Source organism: Trichechus manatus, unplaced genomic scaffold (genome assembly GCF_000243295.1).
Source record: "Trichechus manatus latirostris isolate Lorelei unplaced genomic scaffold, TriManLat1.0 scaffold00054, whole genome shotgun sequence".
Classification (NCBI taxonomy): domain Eukaryota; kingdom Metazoa; phylum Chordata; class Mammalia; order Sirenia; family Trichechidae; genus Trichechus; species Trichechus manatus.
In genome coordinates, this window is record NW_004443990.1 from 1716128 (window position 1) to 1731316 (window position 15189).

Sequence of the window (15189 nt, forward strand, 5' to 3'; positions counted from 1 at the left end):
AATGTCATAAAACAACATGTGTACTACTGTTTCATGAGAAACTATTTGTTCTGTAAGCCTTCACCTGAAGTACAATTAAAAAAATAAATAAATAAAATACTTTTAATAAAATTTAGGTATTACTATTAATTTCTCTTAGGTGTGATAACAGTACAATGGCTACTAAAATATTTATGGATGAAATTATTTGCTTCCTAATACTACAGGGAAGGGGAAAGTGGGCAGAATAGATTATGACATTTACTGAAATATATATGGATGAAATTATATGATGTCTAGGTTTGCTTCCCATTAATACAGGGAAGGGGAAAGCGGGTGGGAAAATAGATTTAGCAAGAAAACTGGCCAAGAATTGATAACTGCTGAAGCTGAGCAGTAGATACATGGAGCTCTATTATTCTATTTCGTCTACTTTTATGTGTTTTATTTTTTCCATACTAAAATGTTTTTTAAAAAAAGAAAAAAATCTTGCAAATGTACCCCTCACCTCTAAAAAATGACAGTAGTAATGTTTTGTTTAATACATCTTCACTCACAAATACATTTATTTTTATCTTCTAATACACAAATTCATCTAAAATGTAGCTCTGAAAGAATTTACCTCAGAGTTTAACTTTGTGTTCCTTTATTTTGTACTTTATAGCTTACATTTAATGCCTTTTATCTGTTGTTTGATTGCAGTGTGATCCTGGATTATAAATTCCTAGGTTAAAGCAAGGACCACAGAAGTGCCTTAACATAACGTACATGTGAATTAAGAAGTACATGCTTTCTTTTGAAAATAATCCAACATTTAAATTTCTTGCTTCTTATTAACATTTTAATTTCTCAGCTGTTCTTCACTCACTGGTTCTATTTCATGCTTTTTTTTTAACACAACCGGTCAACATATCATTATTTGTATTTTGCAGGCAAAGTGCTTTATTGATAAGGGAGCTACAGGGTTAAGTGGACTTGCTCATATTATTAAAAAGCACAAGAAAAAGATATTGTCAAATACTCAAATGAGAGGGTAACCCTTTACCAAAGTTTAAAAATGCAGTCCTTCATATTATGTTATTACGTCAAACAGGCATTTAAGAAAAAATGAAGAGATTTGCCCTCAAATCTTTAAGGGGATGGAGGTATGTCTATTTACCTAGAATCTCTAACCTTATCCCTCACTTTATGGATCAATGGAATAATTTCCAAGATATTATGATTGTATTAATTGTAAAATATGCTACCATGATACAGAGGGAAGCTCAAAACCATAATCTAATTATATTTAAGATCTAATTGTTATGGACTGAATTGTGTCCCCCCTCAAAATATGTGTTGAAGTTCTAACCCCTGTAAATATGACCTTGAACTGAAAGAGAGATTCTTTTGTTATGCAAATTAGGCCATTACCAGAGTAGAGTGAGTCCTAAACCCAATCACTTCTAAGTGGTGTCTTACAAAAAGAGCAGAATAGACACCAAGATACACACATAGGAGGAAGACAGACACCAAGGAACTCCTGAGGCTATGGATAAGAGCCAATGTCCTGACTTCTAGCCTTCAAACTATAAGACAATAAATTCCTGTTCTTTAAAGCCACCCATCTGTGGTACTTTTTGTTATGGCAGCACTAGGTAACTAATACACTAATCAACGATGATAACCAGCCTTATATAACTCAATATATACCAGTGATCTCAATATTTGGGATAAGAATTTTCCCAGCTTCTCTTCTCCTTGAAGCTTCATTACCAACCTGTTGTGAAAATAAGAATGTATTCATGAAGCAGTAGAGACAGGGTATGTACTACGGCTATTAGAAAACACTTTGTTTCTACAAGAAAACGTATTCTGTATTCTAGATGACCAAGTTTAAACATTCGTTTCCTCTGACTTCAGAGAATTACATTATAGTTTTTTTTTTAAAAGAAAATATAGAAAAGAACTTTTAAAAAAGAAAAAAAAAAAAGACTAAATTTTACCATGTAGAGAAAATCACAGTCAACATAACAGCTGAGTCCTTTTTCTTACTGATTTGCAGGAGTTTTTACAGATTTAGGAAGAGATGGCATCTTTAAAACGCTTCTAATCCAGCAACAAAATATATCTCTTTTACATTTATTGAACACTTTTGATTTCTACACATCTTTTTGGATTTACTCCTTGGCATATGTTTTCTGCTGCTAATTTGAGTAAGATACATTCTTTCCTATACTGCAAAGGAGGATCTCACTACCACTAAGAAAGCGGAGCCAGGAGTGGAGCGCTCCCTTTGGACCTGGGATCCCTGTGCTGAGAACTTCCTAGATCCAGGAGACAGAGACAGGAGCTGTAACACGGAAGACAGTGAGAGATGGCAGTGCAGCAGTAGCAAGAGTAATAGTGGTGCAAGATGGGAGCAGAACCAGGAGACTGGTAAGAGATGGCATGGTGAGCTTCCCAGCCCAAAGCTGAGTGCCTTCAGGCAGGGGCTTACTGGCAGAATGAGGTACCTGTGGGCACTTACTAGAGGAGCTAAAGAGCTTTGTAACACTTGCCCGAGCAGGGCAGAGGCCGGGCCAACAGGCTGAGGCCGGAGAGAGGCCTGCCTGCAAGCACAGCTGAGAAGAGGCTGTCCTGATCGAAGAACTATACACTGAACATTCCTGAACCTGAACTGTAACCTGTTACTTCCCTAATAAACGCCATAACTGTGAGCATCGTCTGTGAGTTCTGTGTAGCCACTGCAATGAATTATCAAACCCAGCCCCCTAAGTGACTTATCTTGTTGCTAGTTTTTCAGTTGATTTTGCTGGGTTTTTCACATATATAATTATACCACCTTATCCTTTCTACTATTACTATTCTTTATTCTAACTGCATTTCAAGAATATTGAAAATTTAGTATACAGTTCTAGAAAATCTTTACTCAAAAAAAATTCAATGATACTGATAAAATAATAATAATAATAATCCTAATTTCTGTCAGGATGCTTTCAGTGTTTCACATTAAACACTTTTGTTTAGGTATATATATTACGTTTTGATTAAACATTAACTTTCTCTTTAGTGATTTGTAGTTTCCTAGAAACATATTTCAATCAAGTTTTCAGATGGAATAGCAAAGAGATACAAACTATTCTACATCTAAAAAAACTAGTCTACAATTTAAAAAGATATTTTTTCTCTTTTCATTTTATCTATGGTTTTCCCTTTCTCATTCCTAATTTTGAGCTTTCTCCCATGTTTCTTGATTTGACTAGCTAGTGAATTAACTACATTATTAAGTGGATTATTTTTTATTTTTCTTTTCAAAGGAATTCTTGGACTTCTTTCTCAATTATAGTGACAAATGTGTATCAGTACTGGGCTACTGTCCTCTTAGTACAACTTTCTGCCCTGATATCTTGCTCTTAAAAATTCAACTTTACTTTTTTAATATACTCTTTCTGCTTACCAAAGTAATCCCACTGCCACTGAGTTGATTCTAACTCATTAGCAACTCTACAGGACAAGGTAGAACTGCCCCACACAGGGTTTCCAAGGAGCAGCTGGTGGATCCGAACTGCTGATCTTCCGGTTAGCAGCCGAACGCTTAACCACCGCACCACCAGGGCTCCACCAAAGTAATATAAGGTTATAAAATTCCAAGTATTAAAAGAAATAGAAAGGATACACGGTAGAAAATGACCACAATCCTACCCCCTTAAGTAAACACCATTAAAAATTTGTTGTGTGTCCTCTAGATTCTTCTTTCAGTGCATACACAAAAATGTTCACACATGTCCTCCCGTATTATAAAACAAAATAGGATTATGCTATTCACCATACTTTGTAACAAGCTTTTTTCCCCCTCCCTACTTTATGTGTTCCACCCCATTACATACAGAATCCTCATTCTTTAGAACTGCAGTATGATACTCCATTCCTGACTGATTAGTGTATTAAAAAAAAACCCAAAAACCAAACTTGTTGCTGTTTCATCGATTCTAACTGATACAGACCCTACAGGACAGAGTATAACTGCCCCACAGGGTTTCCAAGAAGCAGCTGGTGGACTTGAACTGCCCACCTTTTGGTTAGCAGCAAAGCTCTTAACCACTGTGTATAAAAACCAAAAACAAAACCTGTTGCCATCTAGTCAATTCCGACTCATAGTGACCCTACAGGACAGAACAGAACTGCCCAACAGGGCTTCCAAGGAGCAGCTGGTGAATCTGAACTGCTGACCTTTTGGTTAACAGCCAAGTTCTTAACCACTGCACCACCACGGCTCCTAACCACTGTGTATAGTTGCTTCCAATTTCTGTCATCCTAAATAATGCTGTACTGAATGTCCTTGAATAGAATTTTCCACACACTCAACAAGCGTTTTCAGGAAAAATTCTTATAAATGGTATCATGGTTTAAAGGGTATGTTGTTAGCTGTCCTCGAGTTGACGACCCCATGTATGGAGAGTAGAACCGCTCCATAGGGTTTTCAACACTGACCTTTTGGAAGCAGACTGCCAAGCTGTCTTTTGTAAAGGGTACACATTACTTAAATTTTTAAACTTTAACAATCTGATAGGCGACTGATGTTATTTTTAAAAACTTTTTATTGAAGTATAACATACACAAAGAAGAATGCACGCTCACAAATGCAAATCTCGATAAATGTTCACAAAGTGACCACACATGTAACAGGCATCCAGATCATGAAACAGACTATTAGAATCCCAGTAGCTTCCCCTTCCCCCTACCCAGTCACTATCCTCCCAAAGGTAACCACTCTCCTGACTTCTGACACCTTAGATTTATTTTACCTGTTTTTGAACTTAATATAAATGGGACTATACAGAATGTACCTACAGTTTCCAAACTGTGCACCAAGGCACCCTAGGGCATGGCAGGGCATTTTAAATTTGAGGAAACAATATTCAACGTCTGTATTACACTAGAACTACCAGGTATTCCTTTGGGCCTGTAATGCTCTAAGATCCCTAGTAGTGCAAACGGTTTGCACTTGACTACTAACTGAAAGGTTGGCAGTTCAAACCCCTCAATGGCTCCACGAAAGAAAGGCTTGGTGATCTGCTGCCATAAAGCTTACAGTCAAGAAAACCCTATGGAGCAGTTCTACTCTGCAACACATGGGGTCGCCATGAGTCAGAACTGACTCGACAAAGTGTCTTTTTTTTTTTTTCCGGGATGCTGTGAACAGAGGAAGTTTGGGAGCTACTGATACATACTCTTGTGACAGGCTTCTTTCACCCAGGATCACTTGTGAGACCTACCCATACTGTTGCATGCAGGTGTATTTCATTCGTTCTCACTGTATAATATTTTAGTTTATGACTATTTCACAATTTATGAATTGTCCTATTTTTGGCAATTTGGATAGTTACCACTTTTTGTCTATTATGCAAAGTATTGGGATGAATTTTTTAAGTACATATATTGGAGTGGAATTACTAGGTTATAGAATACGTATATGCTGGGCTTCAGAGAATGCTGGTTTTCCAAAATGGTATATCAACTTACACTCTCGCTAACAGTGTATGAGAGTTCTCGTTGCTCCATATCCTTGCAAACATTTTTTTCCTTTTTTATTTTATTCATTCTGATAGGTATACAGCAGGATGGCATTTCCCTGACAACGAATGAGTCTGCGTCCCTTTTGTAATGTGTGACTGGCCCTTTGAATATCCTCTTTTTGGATGCCTATTCAAGTTCTTTTCCCCCTAAAAAAAATTGAGTTCTTTTTCTTATTAATTTGTAGTTCTTTAAACGCAAGATATGAGTCATTTGTCAGATATATGTACTATAAAAAATGTCTTCTCCCATTCTGCGGCTTGCCTTTTCAGTTTGTATCTTGTGATGAATAGATGTTCCTGATCTTAATTCAATTTATCCAATTTTCTTCATATTTAATTCATATTTTAATAAACCTTTGATGACATAATGAAGGTTTTTTCCTCTAAATTTTTTTTTTCACATTTAGATCAGCAATCCATCCAGAAATTATTTTGTGTATGATGTGAGTTGAAGTCAAGATATTTTCCACTCCTTATGTGGCTATAGGACCAACACCATTTACTTGACTTTTCTTTTCCCGTTGTACTGCTGTGTTACTTTTATCATAAATCAGGTGACACATATATGTCAGTCTGTTTCTGGGCTCTCTTTTTTGTTCCATTGGTTTGTCTATCCATGTGCCAATACTATATTATCTTAATTGTTACAGCTTGCTATTTGGTGGTGTATGTAAGTCTTCCAGACTTTCTTTCTTTTTCTTCATGGTTGCCTTTGGCTTGATACGACAGTTAAATTTGCATTTCAGTTGAACATCCTTTGAGGTTTATTGGCCAGTTGTATTTTCTCTTCTATAACTATACTGAGCTCTGGTGGAGCAGTGGTTAAGAGTTCCATTGCTAACTTAAAGGTGAGCAGTTCAAATCCACCAGCTGCTCCTTGGAAACCCTATGGGGCTGTTCTACTCTGTCCTATAGGGTCAATACGAGTTGGAATCAACTCGACAGCAATGGGTTCGGTTTCGGTTTTTTATAGCTATATCAAGGAAATTAGCTCTTTACCAGTCAAATGTTGTCTGCACAGTCTTTTAAAAAACATGCTTACAATTTTTCCCCCAGTTATTACGTACTCAAAAGTATCAGATTCTCTTTTTCTTCTCTGAGTTCTGGTTTTATGCTTAGAAAAGCCTTCTCTATGCTAAGAGTGTTAGCAATACAAAGAAGTAACAGAATTTCATTTTTTATATTATTTTTATAATGTTTGATATCTTTATAATTTGTAAACTACCTTAAAATGTAGTTTCTTTAAAGAAATTCTAGTCATTCCCCATTACAAAATATTGGCCCAATAATTTATTCTAATACTTTTTGATAATTTATTTCTAATATTTTTCACGACCTCATTTGCCACAGTTAAATCTTTAATTCACCTGTTACTCATTTTAATTTGTGGTACCAAACAGAGATCCAACATTTTTTCTAAATATGGCTGGCTATTTATGCACTTTTATACCCCTTCCCCCAGTAAAGTTTGAGTTCTCATCTTATTGATCATAGGAGTTCTTTATAAGAATATTAGTTCTTTGCCAAGTATGTTATAAAGATTTTTCCCAATTTGTCACCAGACAATTTAAAAAGATTTTCAGAATATTGGTTGAAGCTGTATATAACTATACAACAGAAATATACACAGAAAAAGGAAAAACTTAACTACACCCTAATCCTAAATCTGGTATCAATTTGTGTGGTCTTCAGTCTGAGACTTACAACAATAAAAAACCAAAATCATTAAGTCTAGGAATGTAAAAACAATAATTAGAACACATTACCTAAATATTTCACCTACCCAAAAATTAACTCTATGGCAAACTTCGTATTTGAAACAGGACACAAAACAGACCATTTAGCTGTTAAAATAAAAATAAAAGATCATAAACCTCAATCTTTAAAGAACCCAGGCTCACTTTCACTCTGTTTGCTTTCACTTTGTATACAGTTGCTCCAACCCTGGATCAGCCCCATAATTCACCATATCTACTTCTATACTGAAATGGTTGCGTATACTTACAGAAAAAACATTCAGAATGGAAAGCCATTATTTTGTAAGGCAACGATCTGTATTGGACCATCTATTAAATCCACTGTCCAGTAGATTTCCAACTAGGGCTTTGTTTTGTTTTCGCTTGAACCCTGCTGAGAATTTGCATTTCTAACAAGTTCCCTGCTGAGAATTTGCATTTTCACCCCAGATATACAGAATCAGAATCTACATTTTAACACAATCCCCAGGTAATTAGAAATGCAAATTCTCAGCAGGGCTCCTGTCAATTCTTTCACATATTTTTAGTCAGTCATATATCTCAGCAGCCTTCTCAAACTTCTTCCTACAAAAAAGTCATCATTCCTATCACTTACTCTCAGCACATGATCTTACCTCCTACTTCATGACAATCATTTCTTGCAAACTTACTTATATTGATGCCTTTTAAATACCTTAGATCCTCAACTCTTTCTTCCTGGTCTTAGATCAAGAAAATCAAACAAGTTGCTGTGGAGTTAAGTCCGACTCATAGCAACCCTATAACACACAGCAGAACTGCCCCATAGGGTTTCCAAGGAGCAGCTGGTGAGTTCGAACTGCCAACCTTTTGGTTAGCAGCTGACCTCTTAACTACCGTGCCACATGGGCTCCTACTGTTTTTAGAGGAAGAAGTATTCTTTCTCCAACTCTAAACTAATACCTTAATTTATGTACACTGAAGGGGTAAGACTCATTAATTAATGCTCCTGCTCAGGGACTCTGCTCCATAATTTATTATCTGATGCAACCTTGGTTTTTCCTGTCAGTCTGTGAAAATATTCTAATGTCTTCCATTCTTAAAAAAAAAAAAAATCCCTTCACATTTTATTCAATCCATGTATCAACTCTCTCTCTTTTGTAGGGAGGAGTCAGAATTTCTATTTCTTCACCTCCCATTCATTCCGTAACCCCTTCTCCCAATGTTTTATAACTGTGTTTTCAACTGAAGTTACTGACAAAAATTAATACAGTGATACTGGATTATACCAACCCAAGGAAATGAGGGAATTTTTGATTCCACAAATACTATAATTTTGTCTATGACTACACTCATTGATGGAAGTTGAAACTGCTAGAGGGATCTGATTATGAGTTTCTCCTTGGCCCTGAAGTGGAGAAAACTGGAAACCGTAAATAGTAAGCACCTTAAAATTTTCACAAGTTTGACCGGGGATGTGTATCTTATATTTACTTACATGTGCATTTACAATTGTTGATATAGTGGTTAAAATGAAGAAAAATTCTTTTTTATGTCTCCATTAAAGACTGGAATCCAGGGACTTCCACTCTTACAGGTCTCTTAAAAATGTCTCTCATTAAAATAGTCTACTACCTCCAGGTGAAAATCTTTCTAAGCAAGAAAGCAAGGTACAGCAGAAAGAATCAGATTTGGATTTGAATTCCAGCTTGGGAAATAAATACTAGGAATAAGCCACTGACTAAATTCTTAACTTTCCTACCTATAAAACAAGTTCACACCCTACCTCACAGTTTAATTGCGAGCTTTAAACAAGATAATATACTTAAAAGCACTTAACACAGTCCTAGGCACATGTTAAATACCTTCCTCCCCTTAGCACAATGTCATAATCCAAACAGGCATACAACTATAAAGGCGTAAGTGTGCCAACATGAAGCAGTATTAAAACTTTGTGAACTATGTGAAACAGAAAATGTGACAAAAGTACCATCTGTTCATACTCACTAATAATTTTTAAATGAAAAAAGCTTCAATTTGAAGTGAAACTTACTAGAAGATATACAAGTATTTTGAGAGAATCCAATTACTGATGTACTTTGAGAAATTAAACTCCCAATGATTTCTTCTAAAAAGTGTAAACGATTACATTTGATTTAATAAAATTGACAGAGTAGTACACAAAAAGCTGCACTGTATACCAGACTGAGAGAGACTAATCTAATTCACCTTTTCTCAGGAGAAATGTATCTTAAATATACAAATTTCCGCAGATATACACAAAAGTAAATTGATGTAAGGATGGAATTTAGAATGAAGGGAAGTTTTTCTCTAAATCCAAAAAATACACACATGACCGAAATGAATCCTGAACCTTTTCCAAATATTAAAAAAAAATTTTTTTTTAGTTGTCAGAATTGGTGCAAAGCAGCTAGATTTAGTAGAACGTAGGACGTCAGCTGCTAATCCTAAAAAAAAAAAAATATTCTGGGGGTGGAGAAAGTGGGCAATCTTCCCAATAAAACAACTGCCAGAAAACACCATACATATATGAGAACATACACATCTGTTAAATATCAGTTTACACTGTTCTAGCCAACTTACAAATCAAGACAAAGGATTTAAAATCTAAAAAAATAAATCATACTCTATTTCTGTTCAAATTTTGCGTAGGTGGCTACTGGAGAATAGTTCTCCACGTCAATTCAAGGGAAGGAGAACTAAATAATAAATCCAGTGTTCACATTCAAACGTGGAGTGGTGGGGGAGGAAAGGAAAAGGGAGGTTCTGAGTCCATAAAGTTCTCCTCTCTCTAAAAACACTGTAAAAACTGTCCACGTCTGAGGACACTTACCCTTGAAATTCCTTGGAGAATGATCTGGAGACTTTCTGTTCAGTTTTGAGGGGGAGCGGTTTAGAAATGCTACAAGATTGCGACTTTCAAATACATTAACATCATTAAAATTCTAAAGTTTTTTTTTCTTTCAGGAAAGATGTGTCACCTTCCTTTTAAATAGCTGATCACCAATCCCATATTAATAAAATCCTCAATCTGACCTCTAATATAAACACAAATCAAAGTCATAAGGAATCCACAAATAAAGTACACAGACTATTTCCAACAATCTCTCGATTCCCTCCAGGACACGGGCTGGAAGAGAAGCACAGAGTGGGACGGGCGCAACAGAGTAAGTCTACGCAAAAGGCCTACCCACGGGGGCCCACGGTAAAGGAGGGAAGCCCAAAAGGAGGCAAGACTCATTAAGAAGAGATATATATACCATATCCCAAAAGTCTGAGAATGTGGAGGTAAGGTGTGTTTATATTGGCAACCCACAGGCCGCACCAGAAGTCTCGGGAGACAATCCTGCTACGAGGGTGAGGGGTGAGGGGTTACCGCGGGGTTCGCAGACGTGGAAGGGGGTGCGGCCCCAGAGGTTTCGGCAGGAGAGCGGAGAGCAGGCCCACAGTCCGTACCTTGTAGTAAACATCGAACTGGATGTTCTCGGGCAAGGAGCGGATGTCTCGGCGGGAGCGGGTGTAGTTGTCTACGACAGCGGAGATGGCGGTGTTATAGAGAGTCTCTGGGATCCACTCTAGTTCCACGGCCGCCATCTTTCTTCCCTCCTCCGCCTCCTCCGCCTCCTCCTCCCGAAGGCCCCCGCCTCCCTCCGTAGCGAACTCCTCTGCGGCCCCGGAGGATTCGGAGGGGCGGCGGCAGCCACGCGGGCACACAACAGAAGGGCACGGCCGCCCTGGCTACTCCTGGGGCAAGCTGGAGTACAGCGGCAGACACAATCCCGGGTAAAAAGCGGGGCAGAAAGCAGGAGAGAGGCCGGCCAAGGCCTCACATTCCGGGTTTCAGAGAAATCCGGGGTCCGTCGGAGCGCCTATCTCTGCAGGGGCGGGACTACGTGTGCAGCGTCATGACGTCAGTGGACGTAGAATCGCCGGCAACGAAGGAATGCGGCAGGAGAAAAATTTGGGGGGCGGAGAGTAGTGATCCCTCCCACCGAGAACGCACTTTCTAAGAAAGCCGAGAGTTGGGTTGGCGGGGGGGGGGTAAACTTTTTGCACAGGTGCAAGTTAGAACAGACTTTCTAGCTCCCGGTTCCGAGTCGTTCAGGTGCATCAGTTCCTTCTGCAAATCCTGCATCAGGAGTTCTTAGACACGGACCGTTTTAAGTCTCAGGTAAAAGTTTGAACCCTTTCCTCAGAAAAATGCCCAATTATTCGTACGTCAGAAATTATAATGCAGGGAATTCGCTGTACTCCAGAAATCCTCCCGTAGGCTTAGTCCCTAACCCAAGTCCAAGAACCTTTAGTTCAGAAACTAAAGGTCAGGATGGAAGTAAGACTTAACTTTTCATTGTGTGACTGCACGGCTTGAACTTTTTACCTTGTTCCTTTTCCCAAGTAAATTTTTAAAAAGTAAAAAGCACCCCTGCTCTAGAAAATTTCGTAGTAATGTTAGCCTAATTATGGAATTGCAGACGGGTGAGAGAAAAGAGGCCAAATGGTCGCTGAGATAGGACTTAACGGTAAAATAGAAATGAAGATGTCTGTTTTCTATTGTAGTTCTAGTCCCGGTCCTAGGGGATTGTTGAATAATTGGGATTACTTGTTTCATCTCCCTTCTTTTCTTAGCCTGAACATCTGTTATTTATGTAATTTTCTAAATCTGCTATTTCAAGAACTCGATACAACATCTTTCTGCTCTAGAAATTTAACTAGGAAATCACTGGCCATAATTGTGACCCTGTCAATCTCATAGTCACTCTATCATAAGATCTGAAGATGGCAATAAAAAGCATCCTGACATTTACAGCTAAAGGAATTGGAAGTTGTTCATTTAGTTTGCCCTTCACCCTGAGTAGTTTTATGGTATTTCAAACTTAAATGTTTAAATAGTTTGGTAAAAAACAAAGGAAGAAGGCACTTAGTCCACAGTCTATGCCAGTTCGTATTCCATCATCATGAACCTAGGAAAACTGTGGTTGCCCTCAAGGTAGGGTTGCCAGATTTAGCAAATAAAATAATATAGAATGGTCAGTTAAATTTGAATTTCAGATGAACAGTGAATAATTTTTAATATTATGACACATGTGCAATAGTTTTATCCAGCTATTGTGAGTCACTCAAACACATCAGTTCAACAGCAAATTCCACATCAGTTCTTAGACACAGATCCTTTTAAGGTACAGGTAAGAGTTTGGATCTTCTCCCCACAAAAAATGCATAATTGTGCATACATTACTCATACAAATATTGCATGAGACATACTTACACTAAAAAATTATTTGTTGTTTACCTGAAATTTATATTTAACTGGGTGTCTGTATTTTCTCTGGAAAATCTACCTCAAAAGATCCATGAATGCCCTTAAATTGAATTAAGATGTTCTAGGACATTTTGGCTGAATCAGGACCTGGGCTCAGGCCCTGTAAAGAGGTGAAGTTGTGTCAGATACATGTGTCAATCACTATATGGACCTTAGGTGCTACTGGGCAGAGTTAGACATCCAATAATATATATAGATGCAGGCGGATGTCTGGGAGGAAAGGACCTCTTCATCCCTTCCTTGTTGCTTTGTAGTTAAAAGTTATTTAAATGTTTATGACGAACTGAGAGGCCCAAAAGGACAAGGCTTGTGAGAAACAATTCACCATAAGCATTGAAAAAGTCAGGACCAATGCCCTGGCATCTGTTCAAAGGGCCAAGGGTCAAAAGGGAGCATTGGTTCCAGAATCAGAAGCCAGCTGCAGGCTTGGGACCTAAAGAACTGGGTGAATAGAGAAACGCATGAAAACTAGGCTACTTTTTTTTTTGTGGACTCCCCTCAACTGAAAGAAGAAAGACCCTCCCTTGCACCCCAAGAAATTAATGGAAACTTTATACTATACTGCCTTTCATATTTTGGACTATAGCATAGAATTGGAGTTCCCAGTGGTCGGGGCCGGATTATAAAGGGGCTGTGATGCCAATAGCTCTGGATGTTATCTTGGAGATGATAAAGAATCCTGAAAGGATTATAAGCAGTAAAGTAAAAAGATCAGATTTATGTGTCAGAAATAAGACAGTAATAGATCATCTATTACCCACAGAGCCAGAAGGTTTAGAATTATGCACTCCCAACTCCAGAAGAGTAGAATACAGAGGAAGCCTGCTAAACTGTAATGGTCACCTATACATTTTGGTGGACAAAGGCCTTTTGTGCCACAAAGTTAGTCTGGTAGTCCACCAAAGCCCCTTTAAGCTTTGACTTCTGGTAGCCTCAAATTTAGTGGAAGGCCTTGTACCAGACAGAGCAAAATGAGATGTGTACCTGGTGCATAAAGAATCCTGAGAGGCTATGATACCCACTATGACAATTTTTAAATTGCTATTTCTTTGACACTCCTTTCATTGGGCCCCTATCATTGGGGTCTAAGTATCTTCTTCTTGAATCTGGGTGGATTGTGACAGCTTTGACCAATGCAATACAGTAGAAGTGACGCTATTTGACTTCTGAGACTACGTCAGAAAAGGCCATGCAAAGTCTGCCTTGTTCTCTGGAATACCTACTCCTAAAGCCCTGAGTCATCATGTAGACCAACTACTCTAAGGCTGTCGTACTCTGAGAAACCTCATACTACATCGAAAGACGCCATGTAAGTACTCTGGTCCACAGTCCCAGCTGAGTGCAGCCTCTAAGACATACTAGCTCAGGTATGAGACGTGTGAGTGGAGAAATCTCCTGTTGATTCAAGACCGAAGACATTTCAGTCACCCCCAGCCATTTCGGTCTTCTGAGATGAGGGCCCAAGCATTATGGAGCTGGAACAAACCATCCCTGCTGTGCCCTATCTGTATTCCTGATACAGGGGCACACTAAAATGGTTGTTGGTTTATATCGCTGAGGTTGGGGTGATTTGTTATGCCACAGTGAATAACTGGAACACTCATTCCCATCCCCTAAAATTCTTAGAAACCCATCACCTGGGACTCCATATTGTATCTATTCCCTATTAGGGCCACATATTACTTAGAGTGTAAATTCCTTCATGAAAATAGTACAGTTCATGGCCTGTGCTGGACAGCTTTCTTAACTTTCCGTTGAAGTCTCTGCCTTGCTATTTATAAGAGTGGTATTTACTACCCATGGACTGCCAAACCATAGGTTATCAAAATGGAGACAAAAATTTTTGTCCTAAATCTGAAGAGTCCTTTTCAGAGCCTTCCAAGTGTAAAGCCATATGTGAAGCACACTCCAAACGGAGATGAACAGTCAAATGGATCTCATAAGTAGGATCTGTAAGTCATACCTATGGCACCATGCATCAGATAAACAAAATGACTGGGGAACCAGCAAAGAACAGAGCAAGATTGTACCAACATGTTCCACTCACTTGGAGAAATGATGCAGATAGGAAATCCAGCCCATCTCATCCCTCAGTATCATCACCAATATCTGTGGAAAACCCAAGTTTCACGGACATGCTCATAGTTACTGTCCGTCTTGCTGTGGCCCCTTAAAGTCATCCTAAAGGCTAGACATGGCGTTCTATATTCAAAATTAATACAGCCTACTCCCTCTTTTCTTGAATACTACGATCTTCATTAACATACCACCCCCATTTGGCATTAAGAAGCAATGGAAAATATACCCTATCATTTGCCAGACCTTACTTTGAAGATCCACCACTCATCTGTCAGTTTGTCATACTGTGATGGCTTCCATGATGCTGTGATGCTGGAAGCTATGCCACCAGTATTTCAAATACCAGCAGGGTCACCCATGGTGGACAGGATTCAGCGGAGCTTCCAGACTAAGACAGACTAGGAAGAAGGACCTGAAAAAAGTGGCCACTGAAAATCTTATGGATAGCAACAGAACATTGTCTGATACAGTGCTAGAGAATGAACCCCTCAGGTTGGAAGGCACTCAAACTATGACT

At 38.5% G+C, this 15189-nt stretch overlaps 1 protein-coding gene across 1 annotated transcript in view; it reads right to left on the reverse strand.

Annotated features, from left to right (window-relative positions):
- APPBP2 (amyloid beta precursor protein binding protein 2) overlaps nucleotides 1–11149 on the reverse strand; it is a 66827-nt gene extending 55678 nt beyond the window's left edge. Inside the window, exon 1 of the mRNA XM_004377841.3 lies at nucleotides 10730–11149. Coding sequence (XP_004377898.1) covers nucleotides 10730–10867 — 138 coding nt within the window. The 5' untranslated portion in view covers nucleotides 10868–11149. The remainder of the gene's footprint in view (nucleotides 1–10729) is intronic.
- Between the last annotated feature and the right edge of the window lie 4040 nt (nucleotides 11150–15189).